This window comes from Chlorocebus sabaeus, chromosome 16 (assembly GCF_047675955.1).
Source record: "Chlorocebus sabaeus isolate Y175 chromosome 16, mChlSab1.0.hap1, whole genome shotgun sequence".
Classification (NCBI taxonomy): Eukaryota; Metazoa; Chordata; class Mammalia; order Primates; family Cercopithecidae; genus Chlorocebus; species Chlorocebus sabaeus.
The window spans coordinates 73,416,540-73,437,172 of NC_132919.1; the positions used below are offsets into that span (position 1 = coordinate 73,416,540).

General features: G+C 53.8%; 1 protein-coding gene across 1 annotated transcript; it reads left to right on the plus strand.

Moving 5' to 3' along the window:
- Nucleotides 1–1,182: 1,182 nt before the first annotated feature.
- Nucleotides 1,183–19,846, plus strand: GPR179 (G protein-coupled receptor 179). The gene is made up of 11 exons (XM_008012945.3): nucleotides 1,183–1,976; nucleotides 5,594–5,702; nucleotides 7,412–7,499; nucleotides 7,920–8,155; nucleotides 8,997–9,065; nucleotides 9,443–9,552; nucleotides 9,872–10,110; nucleotides 10,292–10,430; nucleotides 11,087–11,192; nucleotides 11,728–11,874; nucleotides 13,565–19,846. Exons 1-11 carry the CDS (start codon nucleotides 1,183–1,185, stop codon nucleotides 18,605–18,607), a joined length of 7,080 nt encoding a protein of 2,359 aa, XP_008011136.3. The 3' UTR covers nucleotides 18,608–19,846.
- The last annotated feature ends 787 nt before the right edge of the window (nucleotides 19,847–20,633 follow it).

Below are 20,633 nucleotides of genomic sequence, written 5' to 3' on the forward strand. Positions count from 1 at the left end.
GCCACTGCACTCCAGCTGGGTGGACAAAGAAAGAATCTATCTCAAAAAAAGAAAAAAAAAAAAGGTAGAATGACAAAATGAAGGTTTAAGAAGTAGAGGCAAAACTGTGTTCACTGTCTTCTCCATGCCCACCTCTCTCCCGCCACCATTGCCGCTGTGCTTGTGGTTCAGAAGGAGGCCTGAGTTGTGGGGATGGACACCTGGGTGGAGTCTCCAGCTCTGTCACAAACAACACCACTGTGGTTCTAGGGAAGTCCCTTGACCCCTCTGTAAGGAGGCTTTGTTATAGTCCCTGAGGCTGAGTAATGGTGATGGTGATGGTTTGGGTGGGCAGTGTAGGGGAGTCAGAGCTCTGGGTGTAAGTCTCTGAGTGAGCTGCTTTGTGACCTTGGGTGAGTCTCAGTGTCTGCATCTGTGAAATGGGGATAAGAATATTCACCTTACATGGCTGTGGGGAAGATTCATTCAGATAAAGCACATGAAAAGCACTTTATAAGCTGCCTCAGTCTGTACAAAGACCGATTACGGTACTATTAGGCCGTCTTTCCTACCCTCGGCATCCCCATTCTCAAATCCCAGCGCAGTAGCACGGGGTCGTGGGGGTGCAGGCAGCCAGAGCAGACTGCCAGGAGCTGCAGCTTGGCCCCTTAGTGTGCCTGTTGCAGTTGCTGCCAGGAGCTTGAGTGGAGCAGAGGGGTGGAGAGAGGGGCACAAGCTCATCTGCGGTTGCTATGGCGCCCCATCCTGGATTTGCCCATTTCTCCTAATGGAGCAAAGGGCAGGCAGAGGGAGGGAGAGAGGGAGAAAGAGCACAACTGGTGCCTTCGTCTCCCCTTCCCTCCCATCTCTCTCTCTGGAGCAGATGTGGATGGGGGATGGAGGGAGCCTGGATACTGGATAGGAGGGGAGGAAAGAGTTGGGTGCCAGGATTAAGAGGTTTGAGACAGTGGGCCGCACTGAGAGAGGAGGGGGCAGGGCCCTCATACCTACATCCAGAAGCCAGCTGGTGACGTTAGAGAAGAAAAAAGCAGGCGAGCCAGCACCAGCGTGAGAGGGAGAGGGAGAGAGGAAAAGGGAATGCCAGCATAGGAAGCGTGGAGGCAGACAGACCCCAGACTGCAGCCAGCCTCTGCCTGGGCTCTCCTGAGCCTGGATCCCAGGGTCCTGAGAGCTGTCCCAAGGATGGGCACCAGGGGAGTGGTCATGCCCCCTACTGTGTGGGGGCTGCTGGGCTGCTGTTTCATCTGTGACTGGGCTCTGGGGGGTCTGCGGCCCCCCCGCTCTCTGCCCCCTCTGTCTTCCCAAGTCAAGCCAGGATCTGTGCCCATGAGGGTACCCCCAGAGGGGGCTGAGGCCGCCCTCACTTATCTCTACTCTGGAGATGCCCAGCAGCTGTCACAGGCGAATTGCAGTGAGCGCTATGAAGCGCGTGGGGCAGGAGCCATGCCAGGGCTCCCCCCAATCCTACAGGGAGCAGCAGGCACCCTTGCCCAGGCCGCCAATTTTCTTAACATGCTGCTGCAAGCCAATGACATCCGTGAGTCCAGTGTGGAGGAGGATGTGGAATGGTACCAGGCACTGGTCCGCAGCATGGCCGAGGGGGACCCAAGAGTGTACAGGGCTTTGCTGACCTTTAACCCTCCACCAGGGGCCAGCCACCTACAGCTGGCCCTGCGGGCCACCCGGACTGGGGAGGAAACCATCCTTCAGGACTTGTCTGGGAACTGGGTGCAGGAGGAGAACCCACCTGGGGACCTGGACACCCCTGCCCTGAAGAAACGGGTGTTGACCAATGACCTAGGGAGCCTCGGCAGCCCCAAGTGGCCACGGGCAGATGGATATGTGGGGGACACACAGCAGGTGAGGCTGTCTCCTCCTTTCCTGGAATGCCAGGAGGAACGGCTCCGACCTGGCTGGCTGATCACACTCTCTGCCACCTTCTATGGACTCAAGCCAGACCTAAGCCCAGAGGTCAGGTAAGTGGGTTTGTGCAGGATTTGATGTGTGTGTGGGGATGTAGGAGAAGGAAGTACAGGTCCCCTCAGCTGTGCATGGACCATTTGGCACACACATGTGCATGCCTGGAGGGCACACAGATGTGGGTGTTTGTACTCAGCTGTGTGTACTCACAGTCGGCTCTGGGAATTGGTAACTATTAACACATACAGGTATGAGTGTACATGTGTATAAATCAATCCATATTTATCTGGGTTTATGTGCTTGAGCACATGCAGGAATGTCTGTGAGCCTGTGCATATACAAATAGGTATATATATGTAGCATACATCTATATGCAGGTATACACATGTGTGTAGAGATATGTCAGTATAGCCGGGTGTGGTGGCTCACGCCTGTAATTCCAGCACTTTGGGAGGCCGAGGCGGATGGATCACCTGGAGGTCGGGAGTTCGAGACTAGACTGACCAACATGGAGAAACCCCGTCTCTACTAAAAATACAAAATTAGGCAGATATGGTGGTGCATGCCTGTAATCCCAGCTACTCTGGAGGCTGAGGCAGGAGAACCGCTTGAACCTGAACCCAGGAGGTAGAAGTTGTGGTGAGCCAACATCGCACCATTGCACTCAGTCTGGGCAACAAGAGCAAAACTCTGTCTCAAAAAAAAAAGAAAAGAAAGAGATGTGACAGTATAGACAGGCAGAGGTCTTGGCCCCCCAGGCCTGAGGAGGGAGTGTAAGAGGTAGGAGAGGTCTTGGTGTGGATGACAGTGACAATCTATGCACCAGGCTTGTCAGAGGAGAGCCGGGTGGGCACTCCAGGGGTTTAACCTGCTGCTATCTAGCAATTGAGAGCTGTACAATGAGGCTTCCCAGGAGAAGGAAAACTTTTTTTTTTTTTTTGAGACAGAGTCTCGCTCTGTCACCCAGGCTGTAGTGCAGTGGTGCAACCTCAGCTCACTGCACCTGCAGCCTCCCAGGTTCAGATGACTCTCCTGCCTCAGCCTCCTGAGTAGCTGAGATTACAGGTGCACACCATCACGCTTGGCTAATTTTGTATTTTTAGTAGAGACAGGGTTTCACCATGTTGGCCAGGCTGGTCTCAAACTCCTGACCTCAGGTGATCTGCCTGCCTCAGCCTCCCAAAGTGCTGGGATTACAGGCATGAGCTACCATGCCCAGCGGAAGGAAAACTCTTGAGGGGGCTTGGAATCAAAGCTCTTTCTGCCAAGGAGCTGGCTGAGTCCCCAGGGCCAACTCTTTACACCAAGCAGGCCCTACTATCCTGCCAAGCAGAAGCTTGTGATTCTCCTCCAGTAACTTACCTCCTCCCTCAACCACAGGAAAGAAGGATTGAGGGTCCTATTGGGAAGGGAGCAGCAACTGAGCCCAGGACTGCAGGGCATTCAACAGTCAACACTGCTTCTCCAGCTCTGTGTCCCCATTCATTGTTCCCAGCAGGATTCCCCTCCTGCCAGCATGCAGCCTGGCTCCTTGCCAGCTCAGCCCAGAGCAGAGACTGGGGAGCTGCTGGTCCAGGCAGTGCCAGGTCAGGGCTCCTCAATTTCATATCTCCTTTGCTGTGATCAATTCAGACCTGGCTTGGGCAGAGAGAGGAGATGGTTAACAGCTGAGCTGATCTCTGTGTGTGTGCATGTGTACATGCATGAGGAAGTGTGAAAATCCTCTTCAGAGATCATCATGGCTCCTGCCATGTCTTGACATGTGCCCTCTCTCTACTCCTTGATAGAAACCAGGAAATGATAGGATATCAAAAAGCTAAGGGGTGGAGAGAACAACCTGGTAGAAAGAAAATTGTTGTCCACAGAGACAGTGAACATTCATAATACTGGAGAAATGGAATGCACGCATGCCCTTCGCACACACTGCAGGTGCTGGGCTAAAGTTTGCAAAGACTGCATTGTCCCCAGATCTAGTGCCTGTAGGGGCAGAAAAGTGTGATCCCTTTCCTCACTCATCATAAGGGTCACAACACTCCTATAACGAAAGACAGATTAACAAGAGAAAGGCATGACGAATTTATTTAATCAAAGGTTTTTTTTTCTTTTTTTTTTCCTTTTGTTTGAGACGGAGTCTCTCTCTGTTGGCAGGCTGGAGTGCAGTGCACGATCTCGGCTCACTGCAACCTCCCGGATTCAAGCAATTCTCCGGCCTCAGCCTCCTGAGTATCTGGGACTACAGGTGCATGCCATCATGCCCGGCTAATTTTTGTATTTTCAGTAGAGACGGGGTTTCAGCATGTTGGCCAGGATGGTCTCGATCTCTTGACCTCATGATCCACCTGCCTCGGCCTCCCAAAGTGCTGAGATTACAGGGGTGAGCCACCGCTCCTGGCCGTTTTTTTGTTTCGTTTTGTTTTGTTTTTTTGAGATTGCCTCTCGGTCTGTCACCAGGCTGAAGTGTAGTGGCGCGATCTTGGCTCACTGTAACCTCTGCCTCCTGGGTTCAAGTGATTCTCCTGCCTTAACCTCCCGAGTGGCTGGGATTACAGGCATGAGCTACCACGCCTGGCTAATTTTTGTATTTTTAGTAGAGACAGGCTTTCTCCATGTTGTCCAGGCTGGTCTCGAACTCCTGGCCTCAGGTTATTTACCCACCTTGGCCTCCCAAAGCGCTGGGATTACAGGTGTGAGCCACTGCACCCCGCCTATTTAGCCAAAGTTTTACATGACACAGGAGCCTTCAGAAATGAAGACCCAGTGGCAGAGGCTCAGTGACTTACACATATAATCCCAGCACTTTGGGAGGCCCAGGTGGGAGGATGGCTTGAGTCCAGGAGTTCAAGACCAGCCTGAACAATATAACCAAAACTTGTCTCCACTAAAAATAATTTTTTAAAACTAGCCAGGCATGGTGGCACAAGCCTGCAGTCCCAGCTACTTGGGAGGCTGAGGTGGGAGATCAGCTGAGCCAAGGAGGTGAAGGTTGCAGTGAGCTATGATCATGCCACTGCACTCCAGCCTGGGCAACAGAGCAAGACTGTGTGTCTAAGAAAAAAAGAAAAAATAGACTCAGGGAAAATTGTTCACTGTTATGCTTAGATTCCATGAAGCATGGTCAGCCCTGTAGAACTGTGATTGGACAAAAAAGGCTATGATCTAATGGTGGTAGACTAAGTAGGGAAACTCAGCCAGGCCTCTGTTCAGCTTCCTCTTGGCCTGTCTATGTAGCATCCTTCCTCCCAGGTAGAGGGCAGGATCCCTCTGGAATGAGGGTCATATGACCTACTTACTATCAGTCAAGGCAGGCCAGAGAATTTCTTTATGACCAGCTCCTACACAGAAAGGTAGGGGAAGATGAGAGTCATATTTCTTGGTTTTACATCTCGCTCTGGGGGAGGGGGATTCTAGTGTCTATGACCTGCCTTGGGGAAGGGGAATTCTGGTTTCTAGAACTCACTTCAGTGGGGAGAAAGAGGGATGGGAGACAAGAGGGAAGGAGAAGGTCGGAGATACCTTACTTCTGAGCCCTTCTAATCTCCTTTAGTTCAAAGTCCTCAGCATGCCAAAGTGCCATAATTTGGAGCATCGTTTTCCGGGCCCCAACAACGCCCAGGGACACACATCCACTTTGGCATCCATCACTGTGCCCCTAATTGCCAATTCACTGCCGTAGGGGGCAGGTGCAGATGGACGTAGATCTCCAGAGTGTGGACATCAATCAGTGTGCAAGTGGCCCAGGCTGGTACTCTAACACACACCTGTGTGATCTCAACAGCACCCAGGTAAGGATGAGGAGGATGGGGGGGCACTACTAGAGTCCTGCCTCCCTCCCCTTTTCCCATCACTGCCACCACGCAGCTCCCAGGAGCAGCAGACAAAGCTACCCCAGCATCTCAGGGCTAAGGGGAGTTCCTAGTGATTGGCAGAGGTAAGATACCAGGCTTTTAAAAAGTCAGGTTACCTACAGCCTGCCCCCTCTTCCCCTATTCCCCCTACTCTTGCCCTCACTCCTTTGAAGTTTCAGTGTTCCTTCCTGTCTGCTCTCCTTTCTGGTACTCAGTGCTCCAGGACCCCTCCCCAGGGTGACTTCCTGAGCCTCAGTTACTTATCTCCTTTCCTTCCCCGGGAACACATTCTTCATGTAACACAGCTCTGGGCTCCTCTTGGCCCACAAAGGATGTTCCATTGGTCTGTCTACAAAAGGATATTCCATATTGCTGAAATAAATGGAATTGCTGGTTGGGGTGTAGGAGGAATCTAACCAACCAAGGAGCTCGAAGAGGCCTGGGACCGGTGAATGTGATGGAACCTGGGCCAGATGCAGGTCGATTCAAAGCTATGGGTGCAGGTGACTCACAATGATGGAAAGCACTGGCTGGTAATCATGCAAACCCAGTATTGGGAAACTGGGAGGCCAGTGAATTCACCCACTCCATGGTTACAATCACTGCATGCTTGTTCCTGAGCTGAGCTGAAGCCAGAGCGAGCCCTGTGACCTGCTGGGGCTGGCAGGCATATTGTTCTGTGTGCACAGGTGGTCCTACTGCTCTTCAGGGAACATGTGTCTGCAGCTAGAGGTGGAGGGATGGAAAAGGACTCCCACCATCCAGTTCACTGTTTAACCCAGACACATGCACTTCTCTGGGTGCGTGTTTGTGTAATTGTACAGACTGTGGCAGGAACAGAGTGTAGTTCGGTGGTCCAAGCAAGAGGGGAAGTTGGACCACAGCTTCACAAGCACCACATACTAACCCTACTAGGTGAGGTCAGGGGCTCGATATAGAATCTTCCAAGGTTAACCCCTTCCTTTGCGTCACTGATGTCTGTTCCCAGCCACTCCCTACAATAGATCTGATCTCATTTGCTCATATTCCCTGCCTGGCTCTGAGGTCTGCTCTGTCCCCTGCCGGGCAAACATCAATAGGAGGAGGTGGAATAAAGGCTGGCCTTGGCATCCCACCAGCCTGGCATTAGCCTGGCATTAAGGCTGGGAAAAACAGTCCTGTGCCAAAGCCAGATGGTCCCTGATGAAGGAAGCTGCTCCTCTGTGGGGGCCTTTCCAGTCTATTTGTGTGCCAAAGATGGAAGCTGATGGGGACCCTTTGAAGTAGGATGTAGGCACACAAGGCATGGCTGGGCTCAGAACTTTCCCTACTTCCATCTCCCACAGTACCTTGCCCTAGCAAGAGCTGGGCACTAGGAAATGGGTCTTATGAGGCTCCTGTCACTGCCAGTCTGAACAAAAGGGTGATTTCTCCCTGTGCTCTTTGCTTAGGATCTCTTTGGGAAGAGAGAAAACAGCAGGGGCCAGGTAGGGTTTCCACAGAGGGAAGGCTTCCCAAGAGCTAGAGAGGGCTTCTGGAGGGATTCCCTAGTGTGGACACAAGTCCCATGGATAGGGAGGTAGATGGACCCTCCATCTCTCCCAGGAGGGAAATTTCTTCCAGAGATAGCCCCACATAAACACATACTGTGTTTGTCGTCCCCATAGTGTGTCCCCCTGGAGAGTCAGGGCTTTGTTCTTGGCCGCTACCTCTGCCGCTGCCGACCTGGATTCTACGGGGCAAGCCCCTCTGGGGGTATGTAAGTGTGATGGGGGCCAGACATGCGTTTTACAGGAGAGGCTGGTTGGGTGGGTACATCTGGGGAAGAAAGCCAGATTGGGGTGAGACACTGGGAGGGAACTTGTGGGGCAAGAGCAGAAGGTTGAGAGAGGCAGGAAAGGCAAGCAAGTTGCAGTGTGGGGGTGTCTGCACCTTCTGAGTATGAGCTTATAACATGCAAATATGATGCAAGTTGACCTCTCAAGGAGCCCTAGCCTGGTGTCACCTCTTCCTGGTACTCTTCCATCCCAAGGAAGCACCCATTCCCACTTGTCCCTGGAGCCCCAGATCACAGGAGAACAGGGAGAGGGCTGTGGTGACTAACAGGAGAAAAGGCTGGGATGTCAGGATGCCCTAGCTGGGCCCCTCTCCCTGCACCCATCTTATTCTTTATAGGGTTAGAGGAGAGTGCTTTCCAGACTACCGGGCAATTCGGGTCCCCAGAAGGCAGATCTGGGAGATTGCTGCGGTGCCTGCCATGTCCTGAGGGCTGCACCAGCTGCATGGATGCCACACCGTGCCTGGTGGAAGAGGCCGTGGCTCTGCGGGCTGCCGTGCTGGCCTGCCAGGCCTGCTGCATGCTGGCCATCTTCCTGAGCATGCTGGTCTCCTACCGCTGCCGCCGGAACAAGGCAAGGAAGGCCCTACACCCTCCTGCACACATGTCCGACCCGTCTCAACAGGAGACCTGAGACTACCTAAGACCAGAATTTAGGAGAAATTGGTTCTAATCTTGATTCTAAATATAACTCACTATGTAGCATGATGCAAATGATTTCTCCGCCTTGGACCTGCTTCCTCATCTGTAAAATAAGGGCAATATTATTTGATTCAATAAATGCCAGTTGAGTATCTACTCTAAGCAAAACACTGCCTAGGCTCTAGAGGAAGTGATCTGGGATCGCATGGAGCTCCCAGTTTAATGGAGGAAGCAGACATGTAAATAAAATGACAGCACAGTGAGATGGGGGCAAGGATGGAGGTGGCTGTCAGCTGCCGTGGGAGCGTATAGAAAGTCATTCTGCCTGAGATGGCATGGGAAAGACTTTCTGGATGTGACATGAGCCAGGCTTGAAGGTTAACTGGACACTTACTGGGCCAAGAAGGGGTACCCTGTTCTAGACAAGGGAGCAGCCTGAGGAATGAGGAATGCTTGAGGAATGAATAAGATCCCTTCCAGCTCCAGCAGCCTCTGATTTGAGCCTAGGTCTGCAGCAAGGCCCTAAGTGGGACTGGGAGAAACACAGGGATGTGTGTGTGGGGATGATGTGAAACCTTGGCCTTAGCCATGTTTAGTGCCAGTGGAGTTGAGCCTGGGGTGACAGGGGGCATGGCTATGGGTAGAGAGGGCAGAGCCAGTGTTACAGGGTGAAGCCTTAGCTCAGGGCCACTGAGTTACCCTTCACATAGGCTTGAGAGCCTCTAGAACCATCGTCCAGACTCTGCTCATATGCCTCTCTCCTTGCTTCACAGAGGATCTGGGCATCTGGAGTGGTCCTGCTGGAAACTGTCCTTTTTGGATTCCTGCTGCTTTACTTTCCTGTGAGTCTGTGGCCAGAGGCTGGCCCCACCTTCCAGCATCCCCCACAGCCAAAACCTGGCACCCTCCAAGCCCCAGAACCCTTCCTCTTCTCTGCCCTCTGGAGGGGATTCAGAGACCACAGATTTCCCCTACTCATACCCACAAATGATAAGCTGTATGAGCTCTGGAGCCCCAGGCTTAAAAGAGCTCTGTGACTTGCAGTGTGATTTAGGGCAAGTTACCTAACCTCTTTGACACTTCAGCTGCTCCTCTGCAGAATGAAGGTGGTGATGGATCTATTGCAGAGGTGTTGGGAGGATCCACAGTGTGCTTAGCATAGGCCTGGCCCACAGCAGAAGCACAGTGGAGAGCAGAGATTTTTGCCCCTTCCCACCAGGTCTTCATCCTATACTTCAAGCCCAGTGTATTCCGCTGCATCGCTCTTCGCTGGGTGCGGCTGCTGGGTTTTGCCATTGTCTACGGCACCATCATACTCAAGCTTTACAGGTACGGCCTGGGACAGACTTTGCCCTCATGCTGCTCATCCCAGACCACCCCAGCTCACTCATGGAATGGTGTTTTTCAAAGCCAGACCCTTGCCAGCCCCACTCCCCTATACCCCCAAGGCCAACTCCCATCACCGTAGCTTTGTCCTCCATGTTACTTTTTGCGGGGGTAGCAAGAGGCAGCAAATCACAAAAAGGATGGAAGGACAAGTACCTGTGTGGAGGAGAGGGCAGCAATGGACAGACACCAGGGTGCTGGTGCCCTCTTTGCGGTCCACCCAGGTCTTTGCCATCCACCCTATGTATTCTAACCCTCGCAGAGTGCTGCAGCTCTTTCTGTCTCGAACGGCCCAGCGGAGCGCCCTTCTGAGCAGCAGGCGGCTGCTGCAGCGCCTGGGGCTGCTCCTGCTACCTGTGCTGGGCTTCCTGGCTGTGTGGACCGTGGGTGCCCTGGAGCAAGGCATCCAGCACGCACCTCTGGTGATCCGAAGCCACACTCCCACTGGCCGCCATTTCTATCTCTGTCACCAGGACCGCTGGGACTACATCATGGTTGTGGGTGAGCTGCTTCTGCTGAGCCCAGCCTTCCGCTAGTCCCTGACTCTGTGCCTCAGGGATTCTCTTGTTCTGGTTCTCCTGTCTTTTCCCCAGACCCCTGGCCCAGGCTCCCCCCAGCACATCCTTCAGAGAAAGGGGTGGGATGGCTGCTGAGGCAGTGCCGGCTCTCTCCCTCCCTGCAGCTGAGCTGCTGCTGCTGTGCTGGGGCAGCTTCCTCTGCTATGCCACACGGGCTGTGCTCTCGGCCTTCCACGAGCCACGCTACATGGGCATCGCCCTGCACAATGAGCTGCTGCTTTCCACTGCCTTCCACACGGCGAGGTGAGGACGGACCCACCTACCCACACCCCCTTCCACTCTACCACCACTCCTCACCTCTCACAGGTGAGGTGCCCCCATCCCATGCCATCCTGGCGACACTGCTATGCCTCAGCACTTTGAGGAAGGCCCCCACTTCTGGTTTTCTCCCTACCCCCCAGATGTTCCTTCCGTACTCCATGCCTGGCCCAGGTGAGGAGGCCCCCAACACACAAGAGGAGGAAGAGGACCTTCCTCCTGACTCCTCACCCCTCCCAAAGCACCTCTCCAGCACCCCAACATACCCCTTTCCATGCATGCTCAGTCCTCCCTGCCTTCTCCCCTTACTCCTCAGCCATAAGAGCAGCAGTGTGTCCATAAGGACCAGGCCCTGTGGTGGAGGCAGTTAACCCACAGAGTGGGCCTAAGAGTCTGGAGCACAGGTCCGTGCTATACACAGCCAAAGAAAGTGAGCGGGAGTAGTCTGGGAGGACTTCTTGGAGGTGGGGATTAACAGGATTGAGGTGGGACCTAAATCCTGGAGAGGGCAGGAGAGGACAGAATGCCCCCTCGTCCTAAGGGTATCAGGGCTGGGGCTGGGGTGAAACGCCAGTGAGAAGGCGAAGTGGAAGAGGCCATTCCCACCTGTAGTAATGACCTGCGCCCCCATCCCGCCCCAGGTTTGTGCTGGTTCCCTCCCTGCACCCGGACTGGACCCTCCTCCTCTTCTTCTTCCACACCCACAGCACCGTCACCACCACGCTGGCTCTGATCTTCATCCCTAAGGTGAGGCCCTCCCCTCCTGCCTGTGAGGCGGACCCCATCCCCTCTGTCTGGGGCACTGTGGAGCTGTTGTCCTGCAGCGCCCTCTGCAGGCCAGGGTGAGGACGACAGAAGTTGCTGGGTGAGTGAGCAGAGTGCCAGGGGCCCTAAGCTAGGAGCCGACTTGAGTGGAGACACTCTCTGCTTCCAGTTCCTGGACAAGGGAAAGAAGAGCCAGGGCTGGAGGGGCTCCCTCCTGCAGTTGGAAGGTTAGCACACTCTGAAAATCTACTCAGAAGCAGGTATACAGGGAGAGGTAGGAGAGCTGAAGGACCCGACTAGGAATTGCAGGGTCAGAGACTTGGAACCACCCCGCTCTCTGAGCTAGAGAAGGTCAGGGAGGATGAGGGGAGTAAAACTCTAAAGATCCCCAGAATTCCAAATCAGAGAAGGGGGTGAAGCATCACAAAGTAAGGACGCGTTCTACAAGGCTGGTGAGTGCAGGAGTGGACAGGGACCCAGGGTGAGTCTTTTTCCCACTCGTATGCTCCCGTGCCAGTTCTGGAAGCTGGGGGCTCCTCCCCGAGAGGAGATGGTGGATGAGGTGTGCGAGGATGAGCTGGACCTGCAGCACTCGGGTTCTTACCTCGGCAGCAGCATCACCTCAGCCTGGAGCGAGCGCAGCCTGGACCCTGGAGACATTCGGGTATGTGCCACCCTCCCTGCCTCCTTTCAATGCTAGCTTTTAGCAACAGGGCAGAGGAAGGACTGGGCCCTGCCACCTGGGCTATGTGCCACTGCAAGTCCTCTTCCCTCCAAGACCTGCCCTCTCCCTTCTCCACCACTGGCCTAAACTGATTCCCCTGACTATATTCAAAGGAGGCCACACACACCCAAGTGGGAAGACCCCAAAGCTCCAGAATGAGATCCTGGAGGCTCAGGCCATGTGGCAAGCTAGAGGCAGGGCCGAGAGTGGAGCCCTACTCCCTCACATCCTTCACTCTCACTCAGCAGGGGCATCAGGTCGGTGGCAGACTAAGAAATCCCTCAGCTGGCCGGGCACAGTAGTTCATGCCTATAATCCCAGCATTTTGGGAGGTCGAGGCAGGCGGATCACTTGAGGTCAGGAGTTCAAGACCAACCTGGCCAACATGGCAAAATCTCGTCTCTACTAAAAATACAAAAATTAGTCGGGCATGGTGGTGCATGTCTGTGGTCCCAGCTACTCAGGAGGCAGGATCACTGGAGCCTGCTGAGGTTGCAGTGAGCTGAGATTACACCACTGCACTCCAGCCTGGGTGACAGAGCAAGACTCCGTCTCAAAAAAAAAAAAAAAAAAAAAAATTCCTCAGCCCCCAGCAAAGCAGGCTGGTTGGTGCCTAGGGCACCTAGGGCCAGCTGTGGGGTTGGGTAGTTCAGGTGGCCACCACGATCCCCTTTCCCTGGACCTGACAGGTCTTAGAGAGAGGAAGTTCTTCCTGAGTCTATACTGGAAGAGCATGCTTATTTCAATTTCTGTGCTCAAGGGTATCATTATAGTCACCAGAACCCTAACAAGAGGCTCAGTGGGTAAGATACAAGGAGAGCTGATAATCTAAGCCCATTGTTTTATACAATCCAGAGTCTAGGAACCATTGTGGTGAACCCCTCCACCTCTACTGGGGCCCTCTTCACACCTGACTTGTTTACAGGCTCACAAAGCAGAGTCCTCCGCATCTCCCGAGTCCTTCCTTGTCCCAGCTGCCTCTGCCTGTTTCCCCCTTGTGTCCTCAGCCTCTAAGCTCTGCCTGCCCTGCATCCTGAGACCCCAATCCAGCTGAAGGGCCAGGGAGTATGGAGGGACAGCTCCACCTCGACCCTCACTTTCTGGAACACAAGCCAATCTGTGGCCCCTATGCTGGGTCTGGGGAGAAACCCAGAACAGAAGACTTTTAAAGCCCTGTTCCATCACTTACACCTGAACACTGCACATTTCATACCCACTAGTCTCATCAATCTCATATAATGCTCTTAAGGAAGTTAACACTGGTCACCCAGGTAACATTGCTTTACAGAAGATCCAGAGGCTCAGAGGGAGGGGTCATGAAAACAGCCTCCAGGCACACAGCATATTGAGGGTCCCCAGGCTACTGACTTCTCACCAGACCACAATGCCCCAGAGAAGGGGGTACATCTGAGCCCTCTAAGCTGACTGGATCTGGCTGGGACTCAGGTTGGCAACTGGTCTCACAGGAACAAAGAGGTGAATTCTGAGAGTTTTAGAAGCAGGGATGAGATACAGCTTGATGGAAAGAGATCGCTCAGGGAAAAAGATCTAATTAAGGGCAGACTAACAGACAGCCAGAGGATGGAGAGAGCTCACCTGCAGCCCTGCTTTCCTTCCTGCCACCCCACAGGACGAGCTGAAGAAGCTCTATGCCCAGCTAGAGGTCCATAAAACCAAGGAAATGACTGCAAACAACCCCCACCTGCCCAAAAAGCGAGGCAGCTCACGCCAGGGGCTGGGCCGCTCCTTCATGAGGTACCTGGCGGAATTCCCCGAGGCCCTGGCCAGGCAGCACTCCCGGGACGCAGGCTCCCCGGGCCGTGGCAGCCTGCCCGGCTCCTCCCGCCGCCGGCTCCTCAGCTCCAGCCTCCAGGAACCGGAGGGGACACCGGCTCTGCGCAAGTCCCGCAGCACCTATGACCAGCGCAGGGAGCAGGACCCACCTCTTCTTGACTCACTGCTGAGGAGGAAACTGGCCAAGAAGGCCTCTCGAACAGAGAGCAGGGAGTCGGCGGAGGGGCCCCCTGCCCTGGGCTTCAGGTCAGCCAGCGCCCACAACCTGACGGTGGGAGAGAGGCTACCCAGAGCCCGGCCCGCCTCTCTGCAGAAGTCGCTCAGTGTGGCTGGCTCCAGGGAAAAGGCCTTGCTCATGGCCAGCCAGGCCTACCTGGAGGAGACCTACCGGCAAGCAAAGGAGCGGGAGGAGCGGAAGAAGGCCGACGCGGCAATGGCCAGCCTGGTGCGGAGGCCATCGGCCAGGAGGCTGGAGCGGCCTCGAGGGGCCCCCCTGTCAGCTCCACCTTCCCCTGCCAAGAGCAGCAGCGTGGACAGCCCTCACGCCTCTGGGAGGCTTCATGAGGAGGCTGGGAGAAGGCTGCCTCACCCACCTATCCGGCACCAGGTCTCCACCCCCACCTTGACCCTGTCTGGGACCTGCCTGGGAGAGCCAAGGATGCTATCTCCCACCTCCACCTTGGCGCCAGCTCTGCTGCCGGCTCTAGCTCCAACCCCAGTCCCTGCCCCAGCACCAGTCCCAGTACCCCCTCAAAGCCCCAACTTACTCACCTACATCTGCCCCTGGGAGAACACAGAACTGCCAGTCAAGAAAGAAAATGTGCCCCAGGAAGGCCCCTCAGGGCCAGAGCAAGGCCACCACTCCCCTGCCCCAGCTCGAGCCAGGCTCTGGAGGGCTCTCTCTGTTGCAGTAGAGAAAAGCAAAGCTGGGGAGAATGAGATGGACGCAGAGGACGCACATCACCAGAGGGAAGCTAATGATGCGGACGAAGACAGGCCCAAGATCTTCCCTAAATCCCACAGCCTCAAGGCCCCTGTTCAGCAGGGTTCCATGCGCAGCCTGGGGCTGGCGATTAAAGCTCTGACCCGTTCTCGGAGCACCTACAGAGAGAAGGAGAGAGTGGAGGAGAGTCCCAAGGGGCAGAACAGCGGGACTGTGGGAGAGAGTGTGGGGGCACCCTCTCGATCGCCCAGGCTAGGCCGGCCCAAGGCAGTGAGTAAGCAGGCCGCTCTTGCCCCCTGTGATGATGAGGAGTCCCTCCAGAACCAACAGAATGCTCACACCAGCAGGATGCTCCAAGTCTGTCAACAGGAGGGCAGCAGGGAACAAGAAGACAGAGGCAGGAGGACATCCCAGGGTCTAGGGAAGCAGAAAGCTGAGAGAGCAGGTAAAACAGGGCTTGCCGCGCTGAGGCAAGTTTCCAGGGACAAAAATGTCAAGCAATCAAAGGACGCCCCTGTTGGGTGGCAGGAACTACCCAAAGTTGGCATCCAGTCCCTGGGCAGTGTTGACCACAGGGTGGCAGAGGTATGCCCCTGGGAGGTCACTGAATCAGAAACACGTCAGCCAGATAGTGGCAACAAGGCCGAAATCTGCCCCTGGGAGATGAGTGAAGGAGCCCCTGAGTCGAGGGCACTAAGACAAGACCCAGGTGACTCCCAAGAAAAGAGCGAGGAGGCCCGGGGAAAATCGGAGCCCACGGATGTGGTTCCCATGATGCGGAAAAAGCCAGATAGGCTGGTGAGGGAGCAGGAAGCAGTGTGTCCCTGGGAGAGTGCCGATCAAGGAGGTCTGTGCCCTGGGTCAGCTCCTCAGGACCCTGGCAGAATCAGAGACAAATCTGAGGTTGGGGGCAGTGTGGAGGCCAGGAAGGTGGAGAAGCCTGGGTGGGAAGCTGCTGGCTCAGAAGCTCATACATCTGACATCGCCAAGGCAGAGCTGTGTCCCTGGGAGGCAAGTGAAGGAGGCGAGGATGGGAAACCGGCCCTAGAGGTAGTGAAGGATCTCCCTCAGGAAAAGCAGAAAACCAGGAAAGCAACCTTTTGGAAAGAACAGAAACCGGGTGGAGACTTGGAGTCTCTTTGTCCATGGGAGAGTACAGATTTCCGGGGCCCCTCAGCAGTCTCAATTCAGGCCCCGGGAAGTTCAGAGTGTTCAGGGAGTTTGAGTAGTGGCATTGCTGAAGTGTGTCCATGGGAGGCAGGAGATGCTCCTGCTATCCGGAAAGCAGAGATCTGTCCCTGGGAGCTGGATGATAACGTGATGGGGCAGGAAATGCTGAGTCTGGGGACAGGTGGAGAATCTCTCCAAGAAAAGGAAAAAGCCTCCAGAAAAGGAAGCTTTGGAGAGATGGGGGAACACACTGTGAAAGCAATGCAGAAATTAAGTCAACAGCAGAAGTCAGTGTGTCCCAGGGAAAGCACGGTCCCTGGGCACTCCAGCCCATGTCTAGACAATTCCTCATCCAAAGCTGGTGGCCAATTCCTACGCAATGGAGGAAGCAGAGCAACACAGGTGTGTCCACAGGAAGATCTCAGGCCGGAGGCACAGGAAGCAACACCTGCCAAAGCAGAAATCTGTCCCTGGGAGGTAAATGAAAGAACAAGAGAGGAATGGACATCAGCACAGGCACCAAGAAGAGGAGACTCTCAAAAGGACAAGGAGAAAATGCCTGGAAAATCAGAAATCAAAGATGTCACAGCTTGGGAAAAGTCTGAGGGGCAGATCCAAAAGCAAGAAGCGGTCAGCCCCTGGGAGAATGTGAACCCTGGCAGCTTCTCCCCACAACCACGTCCTCAAGACACAGAGAGACCCCAAACCCTTCTCCAGATGTCAGGCAGTGTGGAAAGCAAAGCTGCCGACATTTGCTCTTTGGATGTGGAGGAAACCCTGACTGCTCGGAAGGCAGAAATCTGTCCCTGGGAGGTGGGTGCTGGAGCGGGGGAGGAAAGAGCTTTGGGAGCTGAGGCCATTAGGATATCTCCAAACGATACAGGAAAGGTTTCTGCAGATCTTGGACCCAGGGAGACGGCTGTTACTGTTCCAGAGAAGCCACAGAAGCCAACCCCAGAGTGGGACATGGCTTGTTCCTGGGGGAGTGTGGGTCCTCTGGATGCTGATGGTCCAAAAGCTGGGTTCCAGGAACTGGACCATATGGGGTGCAGGCCAGGTGAGGTGTGTCCCTGGGAAGCACAGGAAGCTGCTACCAGTGGAAAAGCCAAGATGTGTCCCTGGGAGGTGAATGAAGGAACTACTGGGAAAGGATTGGACCAAGAGACAGGGAGTGAATCAGCAGAGCAGAGGGAGAAAGCTCTAGAAAAGGGGAGACTCACTTCTCTGGGAGAAGATGCATCAAAACGGATGGCAAAACTGTGTCAAGAACAGGAAGCTATTTGCCTTTGGGAGAACAAGAACCTGAGGGAATCCCCTGCTCAGGCACCCAAGATCTCAGACTTGCCCAGCAGCATGAGAAGTGAAGTGGCAGAGGGACATTCCTTGGAAGCAACAGAGAAGGCAGACCTGAGACAAGACCCAAAGGTAGGTTCCTTCCCAGAACACATAACCCAAGAAACAGCTCCAGCTCCAAACGCAGAAGAATTCACCACCGAAGATGGGGAAAAAACAAGCCATGAGCTACAATCTGTCTATACATGGGCGACCACTGCCCCAGCAGTTTCCTTCTCCCACCCAAACAGACAGCGCCCTGACCAACCTAAAGCCAGTTCCCAGAGACTGGTCAGCACTGGGGGCAGGGCCGCTGATGTGTGTCCATGGGATGTTCCTGATGCAGGTGTGTATAAACCTGACAGAAGTGCCAAGGCCGAGACCTGTCCCTGGGAAGTTACTGAAAGAATCCCTGTCAAAGGGGTGTCAAGGCAGGATGGAAAAGGGGACTCTCAAGAAGAGAAAGGCAGAGCCCCAGAAAAATCAGAGCCCAAAGGTGTGCCAGTTCAGAAAAAGCCAGAGATGGCAGACTTCAGGCAGCAGGAGGCTGTGTGTCCCTGGGAGAGTCAACATGGCAAGGATCTGTCCCCACAGCCAGCCCCAGATGCTTCTGACAGCAACAGAGGAAGTTCTGAGGCAGCAGGCAGTGTGGAGACCAGGGTAGTGGAAGTGTGTCTGTGGGAAGTGGAAGAGGCTCCCTCTGCCAAGAAAGCAGAGATCAGCCCTTGGGAGGTGGGTGGAGGAGCAGCAGAGGAAAGGGAACTGGAACGAGAATCACAAGAGCAAGGAGAGATGTTTCTTCAGAAGGCAGGACCTGGAGGGACTGAAGAACACTTCTCAAAAGCAGCAGCAAAGCCCAGAGAGCAGGAGGTAGTCTGCCTTGGGGAAGGCACAGGCTCAGGAGGGCTCTTGCCCCAGTCAGGTGCCCTGGACCCAGAACTCAAAGTCAGCCCCGAAGGAGCAGGCAGCATGGGGAGCAGGATGGCAGAGCTGTGCCAATGGGAAATCACAGATCCAGAAGGAAATAAAATAAAGGGTACCATGGCAGACATCTGTCCTGGGGAGGAAACTGGAGTCCCACCTGAGGAATCTGGCCTCCTAGCTTTAACAGCAATGCAGAGAGATTTTTTCCCCACAGCTCCTGAAAAACCACTATGCCTTTTAGTCCATGGGCCTCTGGATCACTTCTTTCCAGAAAGCAAAATCCCCTGCCCCAAGGTAAGCAGGCCAGCCAGTACTTTCACTCTTGAAGGTGTCAGAGAACTACAAGGACCTTCAGGGCTTGAGCCAAGGACCAGCTTAGCCCCAGAGCCAAGTCTCCAGGAAGCTGAGGCTCAGTCTTCCTCCTTAACTGAAGACTCAGGCCAAGTGGCTTTTGAAGCTCAGTATGAAGAATTCACCCCTCCAACTGTCTATCCTTGGGATTGGGAGTAACAGCCTTATTAGGTGAGATCAAACACAGAGCTAGCTTTCAGGAGCCAAGGCTGTCTCCAAGTCCAAGTGTTCCCAAAGAGCTGAATCAAAGACAGCTTGGCCACTTCCCCTCCTTGAGAAGACCAGAAGTCAACTCATCCCAAAGACAAATTGTATGAAAAGGGTACAACAGCTTGGACCCCAATGGGAAGGCCTATCCTCTCTTTACTGCTAACTTTTCTTCCTGTTCGAGGAAACAAAGACTGGACACTCTGCTTCCAAGGACTCCTCCCATCCACCTATAGTACTCACAACACAAACCACCCAAGTCTGGACACTCACCCACAAAGCCAGTGTTAGGGACGAAAGGAAGTCAGCTGTGCCCAGCCTGCCTTCTCTCACAGGGAGACCCAATTCTCTGAAGTCTATGACGGAGCATTTTTTGAGAAGAAACTAAACCATACAAAGTGTTGGCAACATAGGGATGGTGGACCATAGAAGGCTATAAAGGCCACCATAGGAAGCTGAAGAGCCATTTAATTGAAGCTGAAAGATAAATTGGGGGAAAAGCTAAAATGACTCAAAATAGGTGCCTGAAAATGCATTAAGGACCTTGTCATTTTGACTTTGAATCTCCTGTTTCTGCTTTATTTCTTCTCATACCTGCCTTGCTCGACTGCTGAAGCAGAAACAACTAGGCACACTGACATCCTTACCAACATCTGGCATCCAAAGCAACGTGAGAGAGAAAGAACACAGAAGAAAAGCAATTTCCCCAGGTCCTCCCCACAGTCAAGGGAGCTCTTCCTTCTAGACATCCTTGTGTGCCTCTTGCTAGTTTTTTAGGGGGTCTCCCCCTCTTCCCGCCCCAGCTCTCACCAGTCTCCAGAGCTTGCCTCACTGGCTCATTTGTCTCCCCCTAGCTTTTCAGCGCTGCCATCAACAGGACCCCTCTCTTTTGTCAAAGCAACTGGAGTCAAGGGGAATCTCTGGTTCTGATGCAAGACCCACCCCCCGCCACCCCCACCTCTCCCTGCCCAGGAATCACTTGCTCAATAACAAGAGGCCACATCAATCTCCTTCCAGAGGAGCTCAAGAAAGGTGGTCCTGTACACAGCCAGCACTCTAATTCTTCTGCCCTCTGAAAGAGGAGTGCTATGGGGCAGGTTAGAAGCCTGAGGGGCGGGAAAAGGGCACTGTTGAAGACAAAGCCTTCTTTCTTAGGGAGCTCTTTCTTGGCTTGGCTCTCTTGTCTCCTCAGTTCAGGCTACCCTTGCTTAAGCAGTACTAGATTACAAAGTGCTGAGATTAGATGATAATACCAGAGGAAAATGAGGAAGGAGAAAAACATACAAAGAAGTCCCAAGATTGGCAAAGGGAGGTGGGAGAGCAGGGAAGGGGCAGCTAGAGATGGCAGAGCTGGACAGGGGCACTAAAGATGGTAGTAAGTCACACCCTCTAACAGTACAACAGTACAGACACTGATGTCATTCATGGGGAGAAAAAGATGAAACAGGGAGACCAAATACCCAAAGGGAAAACGAGCCGTTAACATCTAGTCTGTGTATAAATATGCTGGGTGGTTATGGGACTTCACAGAGAAAGTAACAAACTACTCCATTTCTAAAAGGGAACAGAGGAATGGAGTAACCTACTCTCCTCTGGGGACCAGATGTCCTCATTCCCTTACCTAGGGCCCTTATTCTGGGCTTTTAGAGCAGTAATTTAAGTGTGGTGTTGTTCTGGGCTCTGGCTAGTTAGCCTTACAGTTTCTGAGCTAAAGTGGATTTCGCTGTGCACCCCAAAACAATCCCGTTGGGTCTGGTCTAGCTGGAAACAGCAAAGTGGGTTTGCCGCCAAACCCACTCTTGTGAAATAAACCATGGGGAGCGGAAATAAAGAGTGCTTTTTCTTGACGCTGCAGTTGGCTCTAGCTTATTCATAATGATGATTATCTGTTTTAACATTTTTAAACAGTAACAGAAGATAGATAAGGAAAGAACAATGCCTGCTCCAAAGCTCAAGGTAGGGACTTTCGGTTATCTGG